General features: G+C 44.6%; 2 protein-coding genes and 1 non-coding gene across 3 annotated transcripts; 1 reads left to right on the forward strand and 2 right to left on the reverse strand.

Annotated features, from left to right (window-relative positions):
• Nucleotides 1-331: 331 nt before the first annotated feature.
• Nucleotides 332-5,719, forward strand: LOC109480468 (choline dehydrogenase, mitochondrial-like). The gene is made up of 8 exons (XM_019782663.1): nucleotides 332-516; nucleotides 1,088-1,406; nucleotides 1,833-2,063; nucleotides 2,530-2,659; nucleotides 3,114-3,231; nucleotides 3,681-3,840; nucleotides 4,309-4,510; nucleotides 5,085-5,719. Exons 1-8 carry the CDS (start codon nucleotides 332-334, stop codon nucleotides 5,402-5,404), a joined length of 1,665 nt encoding a protein of 554 aa, XP_019638222.1. The 3' UTR covers nucleotides 5,405-5,719.
• Nucleotides 5,720-6,751: 1,032 nt separating this feature from the next.
• On the reverse strand, nucleotides 6,752-11,507 carry LOC109480599 (15-hydroxyprostaglandin dehydrogenase [NAD(+)]-like). The gene is made up of 7 exons (XM_019782833.1): nucleotides 11,360-11,507; nucleotides 10,201-10,324; nucleotides 9,550-9,656; nucleotides 8,682-8,778; nucleotides 8,094-8,167; nucleotides 7,460-7,608; nucleotides 6,752-6,961 (listed from the first exon to the last, which is right to left on the reverse strand). Exons 1-7 carry the CDS (start codon nucleotides 11,450-11,452, stop codon nucleotides 6,799-6,801), a joined length of 807 nt encoding a protein of 268 aa, XP_019638392.1. The 5' UTR covers nucleotides 11,453-11,507; the 3' UTR covers nucleotides 6,752-6,798.
• Nucleotides 11,508-13,992: 2,485 nt separating this feature from the next.
• Nucleotides 13,993-14,064, reverse strand: Trnag-ucc. Its single transcript has one exon. It is a non-coding gene; the product is annotated as a tRNA-Gly (tRNA).
• Between the last annotated feature and the right edge of the window lie 169 nt (nucleotides 14,065-14,233).

Below are 14,233 nucleotides of genomic sequence, written 5' to 3' on the forward strand. Positions count from 1 at the left end.
ATGACGAAAATGTGCTAAGAACCAGCAGTAAATGTCCATATAGGACAGATTTCCTTGTCCGAAATAGTTTTTGTTTTGCCGCCCTAAAATTGCATTGGATGCCTTAAATATTCCAGGCTGTGTGCTGTTTGTACTTCCAGGTGCACGGAGTTTTGCTGGCAGGCATAAGGATGAACTAGAACCTTATAGTCCGTCAGACTGCGATGAAAACATCACAACCACATCAGTCACCGGCGCGTATTCAACTTCGAGGGACACCCGCAGTTGTAGAGGGGGTGTTCAGTGTATTCAGTGTATTCAGCAACGCCGATACTCAACAAGAAGCTCAGGAATGACGGGAGGAACGCCGGAGTACAGCCATGTGATCGTCGGCGCTGGCTCGGCCGGCTGCGTGCTGGCGAACCGCCTGTCCGAGAATCCGGACAACTCGGTCCTCCTGTTGGAGGCAGGCCCGAAGGACCACACCTGGACCATCCACATGCCGTCGGCAATGCGGTACAACCTCGCCGGCGATAGGTATTTTTGGATTTTCGGATTTTTTTTTTAATTTCAACAGTGCAAACTTTAATAAGTAGAGAAAGTCGTGTAAAGTTCCCAAGGGCACAAGATCGGTGGCATGTCAGGACTCGAACCCGGGATCTCTTGGTTCCGAATCGAGCATGCACTCTAGATCTGCCGTTGCGCCACACAACCCCACTTGAGGGTATGTTTATATACCAGTGAGGTTTCATGTGCTACGAACTGACTCGTCTGACGGGTCCTGGACCTCTTGGCCTAGTGGTTATGGCGTTGGCTCCCCAAGTGTGTTTGTATGTGCTTTAGATTCGAGGACGAATCTTGACAAGAAAATGGGTAAAAGGGGGAGTAGTGTAAAAGTAAGGGTTCATGTACTATGAACTTACTCGTCTGACGGACCTTTTGGCATAGTCGTTCAATAGGGTGGACCTTTTGGCATAGTCGTTCAATAGGGCGGACCTTTTGGCATAGTCGTTCAATAGCGCGCTGGTGTCGTGAGCTGTCCCAGTGCCCGGGTTCGATTCCCGGCGTCAGGGGTTTTCCTGTTTCTACTCGCTCCTACATGTTTCAGGTACAACTGGCGCTACCACACCGCACCGCAGGAACACATGGACAACAGGGTGATGTACTGGCCTCGGGGCCGGGTGTGGGGAGGATCCTCGTCCCTAAACGCGATGGTTTATATCCGCGGGCACGCGCTGGACTACGACCGCTGGGAGAGAGAGGGCGCGGCGGGGTGGGCGTACGCAGACTGCCTGCCGTACTTCCGCAAGGCCCAGACGCACGAGCTTGGTCCCGACGACTACCGAGGCGGGGAAGGGCCTCTGCACGTCTGTCGCGGCAAGAGCAACAACCCTTTGAACAGAGCCTTCATAGAAGCTGCCCAACAGGCGGGTTCCTAATTTTATTTTACTTCACTGTCTCATTTACTGACTCAACATCGTGTACGCCTCCTCCACAGACTTTCCTAGCCTCCATGGCAGGCTTGTAGAACTGGGGGTTTGCTGTGTTTGTTTTGTTTGCACGTTGAAATAAATATAGAAAAATTCGAATTCCTCATGAAACTTGACAAGCCATGTATCATTAGCTCAATATGTTCGTACATCTTTAACTGCATCAAGAAGCGAGAAGAAGCTGAACATGTAAATAGTAGATCACATTACTATTAGTATGTATAGTTTGTAAGTGCATGTCATTGCTATATTCTTTTCCCTGTTTATCCATGACCTGTACTTAGCTTGTTAGAGCACAAACGTACAATAAAGGTCTTTCATTCATTCATTCATTCATTCATTCATTCAATAAAAAAAACACAGGCGGGTTACCCTCACACAGACGACATGAACGGTTACCAGCAGGAGGGATTTGGAGAGATGGACATGAACGTGCGGAAGGGGGTCCGCTGGAGCACGGCTAACGCGTACCTGCGACCCGCGCTGAGGAGGACCAACGTGACGGCCGAGGTGAGGTGCGTGGCGACGCGAGTCCTGTTCGAGGGCAGCCGGGCAGTGGGGGTGGAGTATCGGCGGAACGGGGAGACTAAACAGGTCGGTAGACTTATAGTCGTAGCCTCTACAAGCGTTCGGGAGGCAGCTGGAAAGAGTAGATATTGGCCAAATAGAGATATAACATGCCGAGGTAGTTGGTCCGATAGAGAGTGCCTTTTGCCGCACCCAAACCGGGTGTGAACAACTCACACGATATGTTTTATCTCTATTTGGCCAATTTCTACTCTTTCCTGACGCCTCCCGAAGCCTGGTAGGGGCAATTATAGTTGTAGAGTTTAAGCTTTCTTCCAACACAAGAAGGGAACTCACCATAAATTTTCGGTTGATCTCGATCCTCAACATTCGTCAGATGTGTGATGCACTCGTTGACTATCCATATTAAAGTCGAAAGCCTGATCATGAGTGAATCAAAAGTACGTAAAGGTGGGTAAACTGAACAAAGAGACTCTTTTTACACAACCAAGAGCTTTATTATGTGGTTGAAAGGAAGGTTTCCGCTATACAGGTGCGAGCGGCAGCAGAAGTCATCCTGTCGGGCGGCTCCATCAACTCCCCCCAGCTGCTGATGCTGTCAGGGGTCGGCAACGCTGATGATCTGCGGAAGCTGGACATCCCCGTTGTCCAACACCTACCAGGTTCGTTCTAGACTGATGTAGTGGTAATATGACGTTTTATTCATTCTGTATACTTAATGTCTTGAATTCTAAATTGCATTTTATAGATCCTGTATTATATAATATTTTGTGTCAGAAGTTTTGAATTGGTCAATGTACATGCAAGTCGATTTTGTCTCCATCAGGCTGATCATAGTAGAAATCGGCCTGGCCTGAAATTGGATATAACTAGTTATAGCCAGGGGAGTTATCCTGCCATAGAAGGACCAGTCTGCTGGACGGCAACTGTCGTGGCTAGTTATATCCCCTTCTACTACTTATTCAGCAAGAGAAGCCACGTGACAAATCTCACTGGGTCAGTCTATTGAGGAAGACCAGAGTGACTGGTCATACTAAGCTCTGGGTGAGAACATTTCTCTTTCGTGTTGGAACAAACGTTTTAAAACTTTAAACATGCGTCCTCGTATTAAAACAGGTGTAGGACAGAACCTCCAGGACCACCTGGAGATCCATGTGCAGCAGGCGTGCACCCAGCCCGTCACGCTGTACAGCGCACTCCAGCCGCACCGCATGCTCATCATCGGCATACAGTGGTGTGTTTGTTTTTGTTTATTGCATCCATCATGATGGATTGTCATGAAACTACGGAGGTGGGTAGGTCTTGATGAGCTTGGGCGATTTGGGGCTCCTTGGTGGCTTTCCTTGGTACTGCAGCTGAATTTCGTGCTAGGGTCATGAATTTAGATAGTAGGTAGCCCTTGTGCTCGGCAAGAAGTCACGTGAGGTTAGGCCCCCTAGCAGCTTCTTCTGGAACTACAGGACGGTTTGTTTAAAAATCTTCGAGAGAGGATAACTACTACGGTCACGTGTCTCTGACGTCACGTTCCAAGAGTAGACAGGTCCATTCCGTGAACAAGGTTGAAGGAGTCAGCAGAAAATGTGGGTTAAGTCCCAATTCATTCCAGTGTTGGAAGGAAAGTTTATTCCTTACCTCAGAACAATTATATGAGTAAACTCCTTTCCTCACCATAAAAACTGAAAGGTTGACGACGCAGACCGGTCTGGGCGCCACGAGCCACATGGAGGCGGGCGGGTTCATCCGGAGCCGGGCGGGGGTGCAGCATCCCGACATCCAGTACCACTTCCTGCCCTCCACCATCAACGATCACGGCAGGGTGGCGGGGAAACAGCATGCGTATCAGGTAGGGCCCAACAGGTAGTCTCCATCTATGACTAACAACTATAAAAATATAGATTTTGCCAGAAATTCTACAGTATCATATGGTGTTGGTGATTCACATCAAGTTATCCGGTAAGAAGACGGGCGAACCGTTCGCCTGTCTTCATAAGACTCAGGGCCTCAACCACTCAGCAACATGCAGTGATCTTTACATGGACCACGCTTATTCACACGGACGGAGACCTGGCAACCACGTCTTGTATCAGCCAACGGAAGGGTACATCATCCGGTAGGGAGCAGTAACCCCGACCAATACGGTCGACTGATGATTATGATGGCCAGGAACTGTGAAATGATAATGACTTTTTGTGACTTCACATGTCCGTACATTACAGGTTTCGTCATATGCATGTAGTTGTTTGGTGACCTAGGCCTGAAATCTTAGATCACGCCGATCATATCACGTGCTCTATGTTCTTCTATGTTCCAGGTCCATGTGGGACCGATGCGCCCGACCAGCCGAGGATACCTGAAGCTGAAGACTGCAAACCCCCATACACACCCTCTGATTCAGCCGAACTACCTGTCCACGCAGCAGGACGTGCTGGAGATGCGGCTGAGCGTCAAACACACGCGGGAAATATTCGCACAGAAGGCCTTCGACCCGTTCAGAGGAGCAGAGATTGGGCCAGGTGAGAACTTATACAGTATCTTTTATCTTAGGCCGCAGCAAAAAAATGTATGGATGGCACTCTCCACAGGCTCCAAATCTAATGCGATAGGGCGAAAAAAAACAATCCGGGTGAGAACTTATACAGTATTTTCATCTCATTTCAAGGAAGCTGACAGTGTCGACTGCACTGCACGAAAAGTGGGATTAACCATTAGTGATAAATGCGTTTTCGAGCTCGCAGACTTTAGTCTGGGTGCCATCCGATTTGTAACGAAGCTCCTTACACTCGCTGACCCCAGGCTAAGCAGACGCAATTTTTCTGCTCTGTGACACCGACGTGAGGTCCTTTCATCTCATGTAACCAACCATAAATGTAGTACTGAGAAAACACAAATGTCCGCACTACAGGGCTAGAACTTTATCAGGACATTGAATGATGTAAACTTTATCTTATATTTTGTCTGACTCTTCCCTCATGACCTCCATGAAAAGCGGCTAGGCCGATTTGAGCTTTTCATGAATAACAAATTGTTCAAAAAAACAAAATCTTGATGATCAGACTTTCATCATTTTTTTTTTTTTTGGTCTTGCAGGACACAGTGTCCAGTCGGACAAGGAAATCGACGCGTACGTGCGCCAACACGCCGAGAGCGGCTACCACTCGTGCTGCACCTGTAAGATGGGCGCCGAGTCGGACAGGACGGCAGTGGTGGACCCGGAGACGCGCGTGCTCGGGGTGGAGAACCTGCGGGTTGTGGACGCCTCCATCATGCCGAGTATAGTCAGCGGGAACCTTAACGCCCCCACCATCATGCTGGCGGAGAAGGCTGCTGATATCATCAAGGGGGAACCGCCGCTTCCAAAATCCACGGCGCCGGTGTACAGACCAGAAACGTTAGAGGCGCAGAGATAGAGGGTTTTCAAACGTTTCAGATGTTTATGTTTTCTACTTTCACAGAAGGAAAACATGTTGTTTCTACTCGAGTAATATTCTTCACCAAATGAAGGTCAATGACCTGGACCAGACGTCTGTCCCCGTGGTAACTGGTGCTGTAGCAAACACTCTGTGGTGTTGGGTTACATTAAGGAAACGTTTGAGAATAAGAGAACCTGCGGATTGTGGACGCCTCCATCATGCCGAGTATAGTCAGCGGGAACCTTAACGCCCCCACCATCATGCTGGCGGAGAAGGCTGCTGATATCATCAAGGGGAAACCGCCGCTGCCCAGATCCACGGCGCCGGTGTACAGACCAGAAACGTTGGAGACGCAAAGATAGAGGGTTTTCAAACGTTTTTTTTTTGGGGGGGGGGGCTGCCTTGTTTTCTTTTCGCCCGAAAGCATTAGATTTAGAGTCTACGGAGGTTGTCATCCATAAAATTTACTTGCTCTGGCCTTATACTGTCATGAACTACGATGGAGGCGCAAAGATAGATGGTTTTCAAACGTTTTTTTTTTTTTGGCGTGCCTTTTTTTTCGCCCTATCGCATTAGACTTGGAGTCTACGGAGGTTGTCATACAATTTACTTGCTCTGGCCTTATACTATCATGAAAGTTCACCAGGCTTGAAGTCCACGGAGGATGTCAAAGATAGAGAGACAAAGAGTTTGGACATCTTTTAGATTTGAGAAGGAGGCAACGGCATTTTAAAGGCGCCCTAAGTATTATCGATATCATAGCATTGAAACTGGAAATATTCTTAACAAAGCAATCTGTATGTATATGATATTGAGATATTTAAGTATAGCCTGGGTGCCACAATGTAAACTGGTTCGAGGCCATTTTTACTCTAGTTCTTTCTTTAAAATTTTCTTGACAAAGACTGGTCCTTTACCCGTTAGGAATTACAGTACATTCAGGTATCGAGGGAGATAGCTAATTACAGAAGCGCCAGCTAGGTAAGGTTTCTTCAGGTTGTGTTTTATAAGAAAGATATTTTCAAATCAGATGAAATTATTCAAGCAAGTCTTCCAAGCACACGTATTATTAAGTAACAGAGTATGATATCTTTTTCTGTATATTTGGTATCATTAATACAGATTATTGGGTATGAGGCATTTGATAATGTGTGATCACAGCATTTTCTTTAAAAAAAAGCTGCTACATGTATATATGCTTTCTAAAGCTGCAAGTTTATTTCCTTTTACTAAAGTTTCTAAAGTAAAATGTAATTTTCAGTAGCACCTCAAACCTTGAGGTTGTTATAGGATGACAACTTGGCAATATTGTTAAACTAGGCTGCTTTGTTATGCTCCATTAGGTAACATTAGCTGCCACTTTGGTAGTGGGAAAATACGCTCATATCACATTAAGCAATGCATAAGTTTGGTTGGTGAGTCCCTGACTCGCGGTCCCAGGGCCCGCTCTCGTCCCCATGGTACTTCATGCCCTGTACAGTCACCTCCAGAACTGCACCGTTCTTGTCATCCTCATCCAACAGCTTCGCGAGGCCTTTAACTACGTCAGGAATCCTGAAGAAAAACAGTTTTTTTTTATTCCAACATGTAATCACCAGACGTGGTGACGACACACCCAAGTTTTTTCAACTTATATTAATGCCGCCACCAACACAGGGGACAAATACATGACAGGACAATACTCATTTACACCAGAGCTAAGTGAGAAAAGTCGTGTAAAGTGCCTTTCCCAAGGGCACAAGATCGGTGGCATGTCAGGACTCGAACCCGGGACTCTTAGTTCCGAGTCGCGCACTCTGCCGCTACGCCACACGAGTTTCTATCAATCATAGCTTTAAAGGGTAACAAGAGGTTCAATAAAACATGTTATGTCTGAAAGTTTTGAGCGCTGCCGGTCGTTTGAAGTTGAGGCAGTTCCATAATATCTTAGTTTCTCAAGTAGATTGACGTTGTAGCTACAATGGCATATCATCTATTGCGTGATTTTATTATTGAAATAAACCAGTCATTCATTCATTCATTCATTCATTCATTAATGAAATAGTTACTTACTGCATAAGGCCACCTCCCCTTTCGAGCATGTCCTTCATATGCTGATACTGATCTTCAGGGACTTCAGGGTCGGCGAGGATTGCTGTGGTTGTAAATGACGGACACAGAGCGTTCACACGGACACAGTCCCTTCCCAACTTGTAGTCCATCTAGGAACAAATCATTTAAGTTTTTTTCAGGCTGTGTAACTCAACCTATCGCTGTCCAGTGCTCTATGAGATCCCTTGCATGACCAGATGCGTGATTTAGGCGATACAGTATACATTATAATAACGAAGCCACCAAGTACAGTACAGTACAGGGCATCATCAATGGATAGCTTTAAACAAAGTTTGCAGACAGATGTGAAAAGGTTGGGTGTGACAAGTACTTCGGTGTAAAAGAGCCACCTACTGGCGCACCGCGTGCCTGCAAAGCTGGTGTGTTACACCAAAGGGGGATCTTTCCAGCTATACAGATATAGATACAAATACAAAATGTTGGAGCGAAGGACTTGCGGTCGACATGCTCTCATTGCGTCGTTTTCATATCGTTTCGTATGCCGTATCTTTTCAGTTTTGGTAAAGATAGTGATTAACCTTAATGTACTGGAGTTTAACAAAGTAAGTAACTAACAACAATCCGTTGCACGTACCCCAAGGCTCCTTGTTAGGCCCACAACACCGGCCTTTGTGGTTGCGTACACGGGCGAAGGGAAGGCGTATAAACCTGTGGTGGGAGAAAACAAGTAAGTACCTGTCTAGACATACATTTCATTGAAAACTGGTGCGATCACACACCTGTACATTTTACCATCTTCAGTTATTTTCGATGACTTAGGTTTTGAAATTGTTCCTCAAAGAAATGTTAGTGAATATAATGCTGCGATAGCTAGTAAAAGATTTAGTCGTCCTTTTGTCTGAACAAGTTCCGCAAAACTACTGACGCAAATTGTCATTCGGAACAAAGAAAAACCAAAACATAAGAAGTGTGGGCGAAAAAATGCTAGCAAAACAAACTACTGCTTTTACTCAAACACTCATTCATATAGGCGGTAACCAGCCACTCCAACTCTGTGCTGCCACTTTGGTTACCATGGTGCGGTTACCATGGTGACAATCGTCTGCTCCAGGTCATTGACCTCGTTTTTTCGAACAGACAGAAGAACAAGAGGGAGAAGAAAAAACGGAGCAGAAACAGTTAAGGCCTCTGTGAAGGCAAACATAATGAACACTACATGTACCTGCTACAGACGACATGTTGATGATGAGTCCACCGTTGCCGCCATTTTGTTTTCCCATGTAGCGTAACCCGAGATGACAACCGCGCACCACGGATACCTGATGATGTTAATTTTTTTTTTAATTCAAACATTATTTTGAGGAACGTATACGTAGTACAACACAAAGTGGTAGCGCACTCAGTATCAAGGACTTATTTAAACGCTACAACTTTCACATAACAAAAACACTTAGATTAATGCAAAAAGAATCCAATACAAATGAAGTGCACAACGTTATAAAGAACAAAATAATATGTTGGAAGCTACCAATTCCCCACCCAATGACGAAAACAGTAAAAAAAAATGATACGACACAATTTATAATACAAGGGAAAATTGAGTTTTAGAATCGTTTTGATGCGGTAATGAATTGTTGAGTGAACGACAAAATATTTGAATTTGCAACGGATGAATATAAAGAACTGCCCTGGAGCAGAAAGAAAACGTTCATTCTAAATAACGTTACTTAGAGGTGTCGTCTGAAACCCTACGTTGAAGTTTCCTGCGCTACCACACTACAAACAGAATAGCTTTCAGTACCAAGGACAGCCGCCGCCATTTTGTCAACCTTTATTTAACCTTGAAAGTTACACTGTCGGCCGTGGGAAGTTACATATAGATCTAAGCGCAGCCTTAATGTTATATAGGGAGGATACTCCTACTTTCCTGGGTATCAAAGAGTTCCACTCTATGAGTATTCTAAGAAAAAAAATAGGTATGTAACTTCATATTAACTGATTCTTGAGAAACCCTCCACAACACTATATTTCTTTTAACGAGGCGGCCTTAGAGTACCCTGTGGAATTGATGCTAGTATTATATAACTTACCAAGTTGACGTCGATGCACTTTTCCCACTGAACTTCGTTCAGAATCCCGGCGTTGTTTACAACCAGGTCCAGCCCACCAAAATGATCCACCACTTTTTGGAACGCACCTAGCAGATAAGAAAGGAATCAGCATCTTTGATGTACAGAATGAATTCAAACACTTCAGAAACTTCGAAGAATTCAAACCATCAGAAAGCATTCAGAGCTTTGGTCTACAACGGGCCTACATTGTGGGTCAGAAGCCTTACAGACTGAAAGGTCAAAAGTGTGCAAATGGATACAGACAGGATGGCCAATTTGATACTGTCTTACCCCCACCGAAAGATCTGCTTGGAGCTTAAGTAGCCTCTTCCGGGCTTCAGAAGCGGCTGGAAAAGTGGAAACTGGCCAAACAAAAGATAACATACTAGGCCATAGGGAGTTGGTCCGCTAAAGGGGTACAGTTTGCCTCTCCTTTAACGAACCAACTCTGTCCTGCCACTTGCTACATAATATAGCAAGTGGGCATGTAGCATGTTTTCTCTTTGGCCTTCTTTCCAGCGTCTTCTAAAGCCGGGTAGAGGCTATATTAGGTGGCTACCCCCAGTGACTTGCAGTAATTGTGTGGAAGGACCCCCTTTCTGACTTCAAACATAACAGTAGCATTTGTACCTTCTAGTTGGTCTTTAGCCGTCACATCGCACAGAATAAACGTGCACCTGTCGGCCCCGTACTTCAGGGCGAAGTCAGCCGCTGTTTCTTGTCCTGCCGATTCGTTCGTATCCAACAGCGCCACCTGTCAACGTACATTAAAAGTGCATTGGTACGCATGGAACGGACATATTATCATGGCATGTCATTGTCATAAAATTTGTTGATAATGATCTTTATTTGCAAAATCATGCCCGAAGGCTAATTGCTCTAAAAGGTACAATACAAAAATAGGGAACTACTGTCTGTTTACTTCTACTACTATGCTTGCTGTTAATATTATGAGGTTTGCTTTCTGAAGGCAGTGGATAATGAATAGTCCCACGTTCTGTGTAATGAGTGGGTTTTGTGATCTGCGTAGGAACACAGTCTTTTTGTGATTTTCAGGGTGATAAAAGGATGGATAAATTGTGGTAACTGTTTGAAATAATCTGTTTCTGTTAATATCTCAACGCTCGCTATATAAAGGCTTTTTTATTTTGTCACTTAAAGAAAGTCTAACACTAACAAAACGTGTAAACACGTCCCAAATCAAGCAATGTTTTATGTGGTACTAAAAAGGGCGGCACCAAGGTAATCTAGGTCAAACCAGGCTCGGAGTGTACTAGTATTGACAAGTACACAACCTTACTAGTACAATGTATACTTTCAATGTCTCCGTGGCGATTACCTAGTTTTTACCAGACTAACCAGGCTGGCTACAGGGGGAATATTTGCCAGCTGATGATTTTGGAAACCATAGAGTTAATTTCCCGCGCCGTTCCAAGCCATGGGCAATGAAGTTACACTTACAGAGAAGTCTGCACCAGTAGTCTCCATGGCTACCTTTCCAGAGACTTCTAGGTAGGCTGAATAAATAGTCAAAATCGGCCTAACGCCAGGGGAATTAGCCGGTAATAGCCGGAATTAGCCGGTAATAGTAGGCCAAATTGGCATGGCATAGGCAGATTTCAACTATTTATTCAGCCTGCCAAGGAGTCTGGTGGAGACTACAGTACAAAAATGTACTTACAGGAGCTCACTCCGCTGGACAATTATGACCAACTATTGACCATATTTTTTTTACCGATTTCTGCCGTCCATAACTCCTTCGGAAAGCCTGGTGGAGGCTAGTGCTTACCTTCGCTCCTCGCTCAAGAATAGCCTCTGCGCAGCCCTTCCCCAGGCCCTGAGCGGCGCCGGTCACCAGCGCTACCTTTCCAGAGAGCTGCATGATGCTACTGCGAAGTGTCCTTGTGTGCTTTTCGTCCTTTCGTCCTCGTTAAATTGTCTGCTTTCTTGTTGGACCAGTCTTCATTGTGTTTACCTTTTAATACGTGGCTTTTGACCCACTGAAGACCAATTAAATGAAAATTAGGGTCGGGCTACCGACAACTACTGCTAGTGTTACACACCTTTTCAACGGAGTGTCTTACAAAGTTTGGAAAAGGTTGTTGTACAGATATTTTGCATATTGGAACAGATGGATTTCTTCAACTGCAACTGCAGAAAAACACACAAAAAAAATTAAAAACGTGGAAGGCAATGCCGGCGCGCCTCAGTGCTAATCGCTGACCTTGGGAAGAATAAGATTTTATCACCAGTGCCTTTTTGTTTGCGTTTGTTGATCCCCCAACTGATTGGTGGCAGCTAGGCTATCAAATTGGCAGGGCCTCAGGCAGTATCCATTAAAAAATGCCAGTACAAAAAGATAGCCTCATAGAAACGCCCCAAAACACATCAAAAATAAGCCTAAGCCTAAACCTATGCATATATGATAATAATCTGTTCTATTCGTCTGATGCATTCTTTAATATGTGGCATCCGGCGTAGTCTCCACCAGACTCCTTTGCAGGCAAACTCCTCTGGCCAATGACGACCCATTTTTTCTACTACTTATTCAGCCTGCAAATGAGTCTGGTGGAGACTACATCCAGCGCAGCCACCGATCGTTTTGTTTTGTTGTACATTTTCATACGACGCATACGTGTGTCGTCACAGCCTGATCTAATTGCTTTACTCGGTTCCAATCGAGATCTAATTGCTTGTCCCGACATGGGTTAGTTTAATAACATTACTGTGTTTCATTACTGCTGGTCTGGTCAGTGCGTACAGACATGATTAGAGCAGTCTAGTCAGCAGGGACGTCAGCTAACACCAGTCAGTTTAAATTTTTAGCGGGCTGCAAAGCAAATAAGAATACATGTATTCTGGATGAGTGAATCTGGCTGATATTGACATCTGCTGCCATCTCTTGTCAATTCTTCATCATTCCCAACTGCCGAAAAATAAACTACACGAGGAGTCCCTTTATTTTTGGTACCATTGTATTATGTGTGTTCCACAGCCACGCTCTGTCTAAGGCCATGTTGATTTGATTATATGGATGACATCCTCTGGGAACCCCAAAACTGATGCCCGCGTGCGAATAAAAAAAAAGTTTTGAAAAAAAAAAAGTTGTTTTCATTATGAAATCTACGTGGTCAAGAAGGTGGAACAAATGGCACAGAATATGGTATGGCGAATAATCTACTCTTCGAATTCATTTCTTTACATTTTTGTCCTTTTTCCTTTGATTTTGGCATTCTACGACATTGGTATCGTTTCTAAATGTTTTTCTTGCAACTTATGGTATATTTTTGCTCATTTAGCAACTGTTTTGTACGATTTACAGTATGGTTGAAAACTTTTTTTTTTGGAAACGGCCGAAAATTCATTCGCGCGTGGATGTCATCCATATAATCAAATCAACATGGCCTACGGACATGGCCTTGACAGGCTGCAGTTCAAATACGCACCGCTAAGTGACGCTGATGCAGCTTTGCCTCACTGGTTTCAAGCTACATGTGCTCTTTTTTGCACCAGTATATTGGATTGGCGTAAAAAAAATATATATATATACCAGTGCAAAAAAGAAAATCTGATAAAAAAGACAAAAATAAGCCAAAGCCCAAACCTCTGCTTGGAGAGTAGCAAGAAACCTTCTTGTTCTTTCTAGGACAGATCACGGCTGGTCAAAAATAAAAAGAGGGGAAAAAATCGATACTAAAGTCGCCCCATTAAAGTGACAATCAAATCACTGACGATGACAGACGGGCGGTGCAGGCGAGACAGACGGTCTGACTTTTACAGCAAATTACGCAACGTCGGTAGATCCTCATAAATCAAACGGCGTCTTCGTCTGAAAAAATACGTCTTCGCAGTTTGCGACCTTAGCCTGGATGCCAGACTGCTTCGAGGGTCATGTCATGACATCTCAGATCCTCGGCTCCAGGTAATCTCCAAGCAGATTTTCCGCTGCAAAGACAGTATCAATTTGGCCAGGTAGTATCCATTTGCCAGACAGTATACTGGCGAAAGGTGGTTATACATAATCTATAAGAAGATCTTAAGATCTTTTGATGGCTGCAAGACAGTATCAAATCAGCAACACGTATCCATTAGCTGTGGTGAAACAAAAGATATTTGTACAAAAAATAAAGCCAGATAAAAACGCCTACAACACGTCAAAAATAAGCCAAAACACGCCAAAAACTAGAAAGGTAACATTTGCAAAGCAAATGCATAATGTTTCCTTCGTATATGGTCTGCTCTGTTGATTCTTACTCAAACACATTCATATATATGGTAACATGAGTCTAAATCCCTCCTGTTATAAAATTGCAACATGTTGTAACCAAAAAGTAGTAACCTAAAAACCCCTACTTACACCGTTACCGTAGGTTATACCGGCTATACAGAATACAAATCGACGACACTAAAAAATTCACAAGTTGCGTTGGCCGGGAATCGAACCCGGATCTACTGCTTGGAAGGCAACAATGCTAACCATTACACCACCAACGCCTGCTTACACCATTGCCAACTCGAGTCGACGTCATTAAACGTATTACGCATCGTAATCTACGCATAGACGCGTACGTGCTATCCTGGAGACACTTCCAGCATCACGCAAGCACAAGGCACCAAGAGCTAAATACCTGGAGAGACAAGTTAACTCTGAACTGAACCAAGC

The sequence above is a fragment of the Branchiostoma belcheri genome, unplaced genomic scaffold (genome assembly GCF_001625305.1).
Source record: "Branchiostoma belcheri isolate BF01 breed outbred unplaced genomic scaffold, Haploidv18h27 scaffold51, whole genome shotgun sequence".
NCBI lineage: Eukaryota > Metazoa > Chordata > Leptocardii > Amphioxiformes > Branchiostomatidae > Branchiostoma > Branchiostoma belcheri.

What these genes read in the sequence shown, in the direction of transcription:
- LOC109480468 (XM_019782663.1), top strand. Translation starts at nt 332, where the DNA reads ATGACGGGAGGAACGCCGGAGTACAGCCATGTGATCGTCGGCGCTGGC. An exon ending in TACAACCTCGCCGGCGATAG is followed by an intron (nt 517 to 1,087) that starts GTATTTTTGGAT and finishes TACATGTTTCAG; the next exon opens with GTACAACTGGCGCTACCACA. An exon ending in CGTTGTCCAACACCTACCAG is followed by an intron (nt 2,660 to 3,113) that starts GTTCGTTCTAGA and finishes GTATTAAAACAG; the next exon opens with GTGTAGGACAGAACCTCCAG.
- LOC109480599 (XM_019782833.1), bottom strand. Translation starts at nt 11,452, where the DNA reads ATGCAGCTCTCTGGAAAGGTAGCGCTGGTGACCGGCGCCGCTCAGGGC. An exon ending in TTCTTGAGCGAGGAGCGAAG is followed by an intron (nt 10,325 to 11,359) that starts GTAAGCACTAGC and finishes GTACGTTGACAG; the next exon opens with GTGGCGCTGTTGGATACGAA. An exon ending in GGCTAAAGACCAACTAGAAG is followed by an intron (nt 9,657 to 10,200) that starts GTACAAATGCTA and finishes CTTATCTGCTAG; the next exon opens with GTGCGTTCCAAAAAGTGGTG.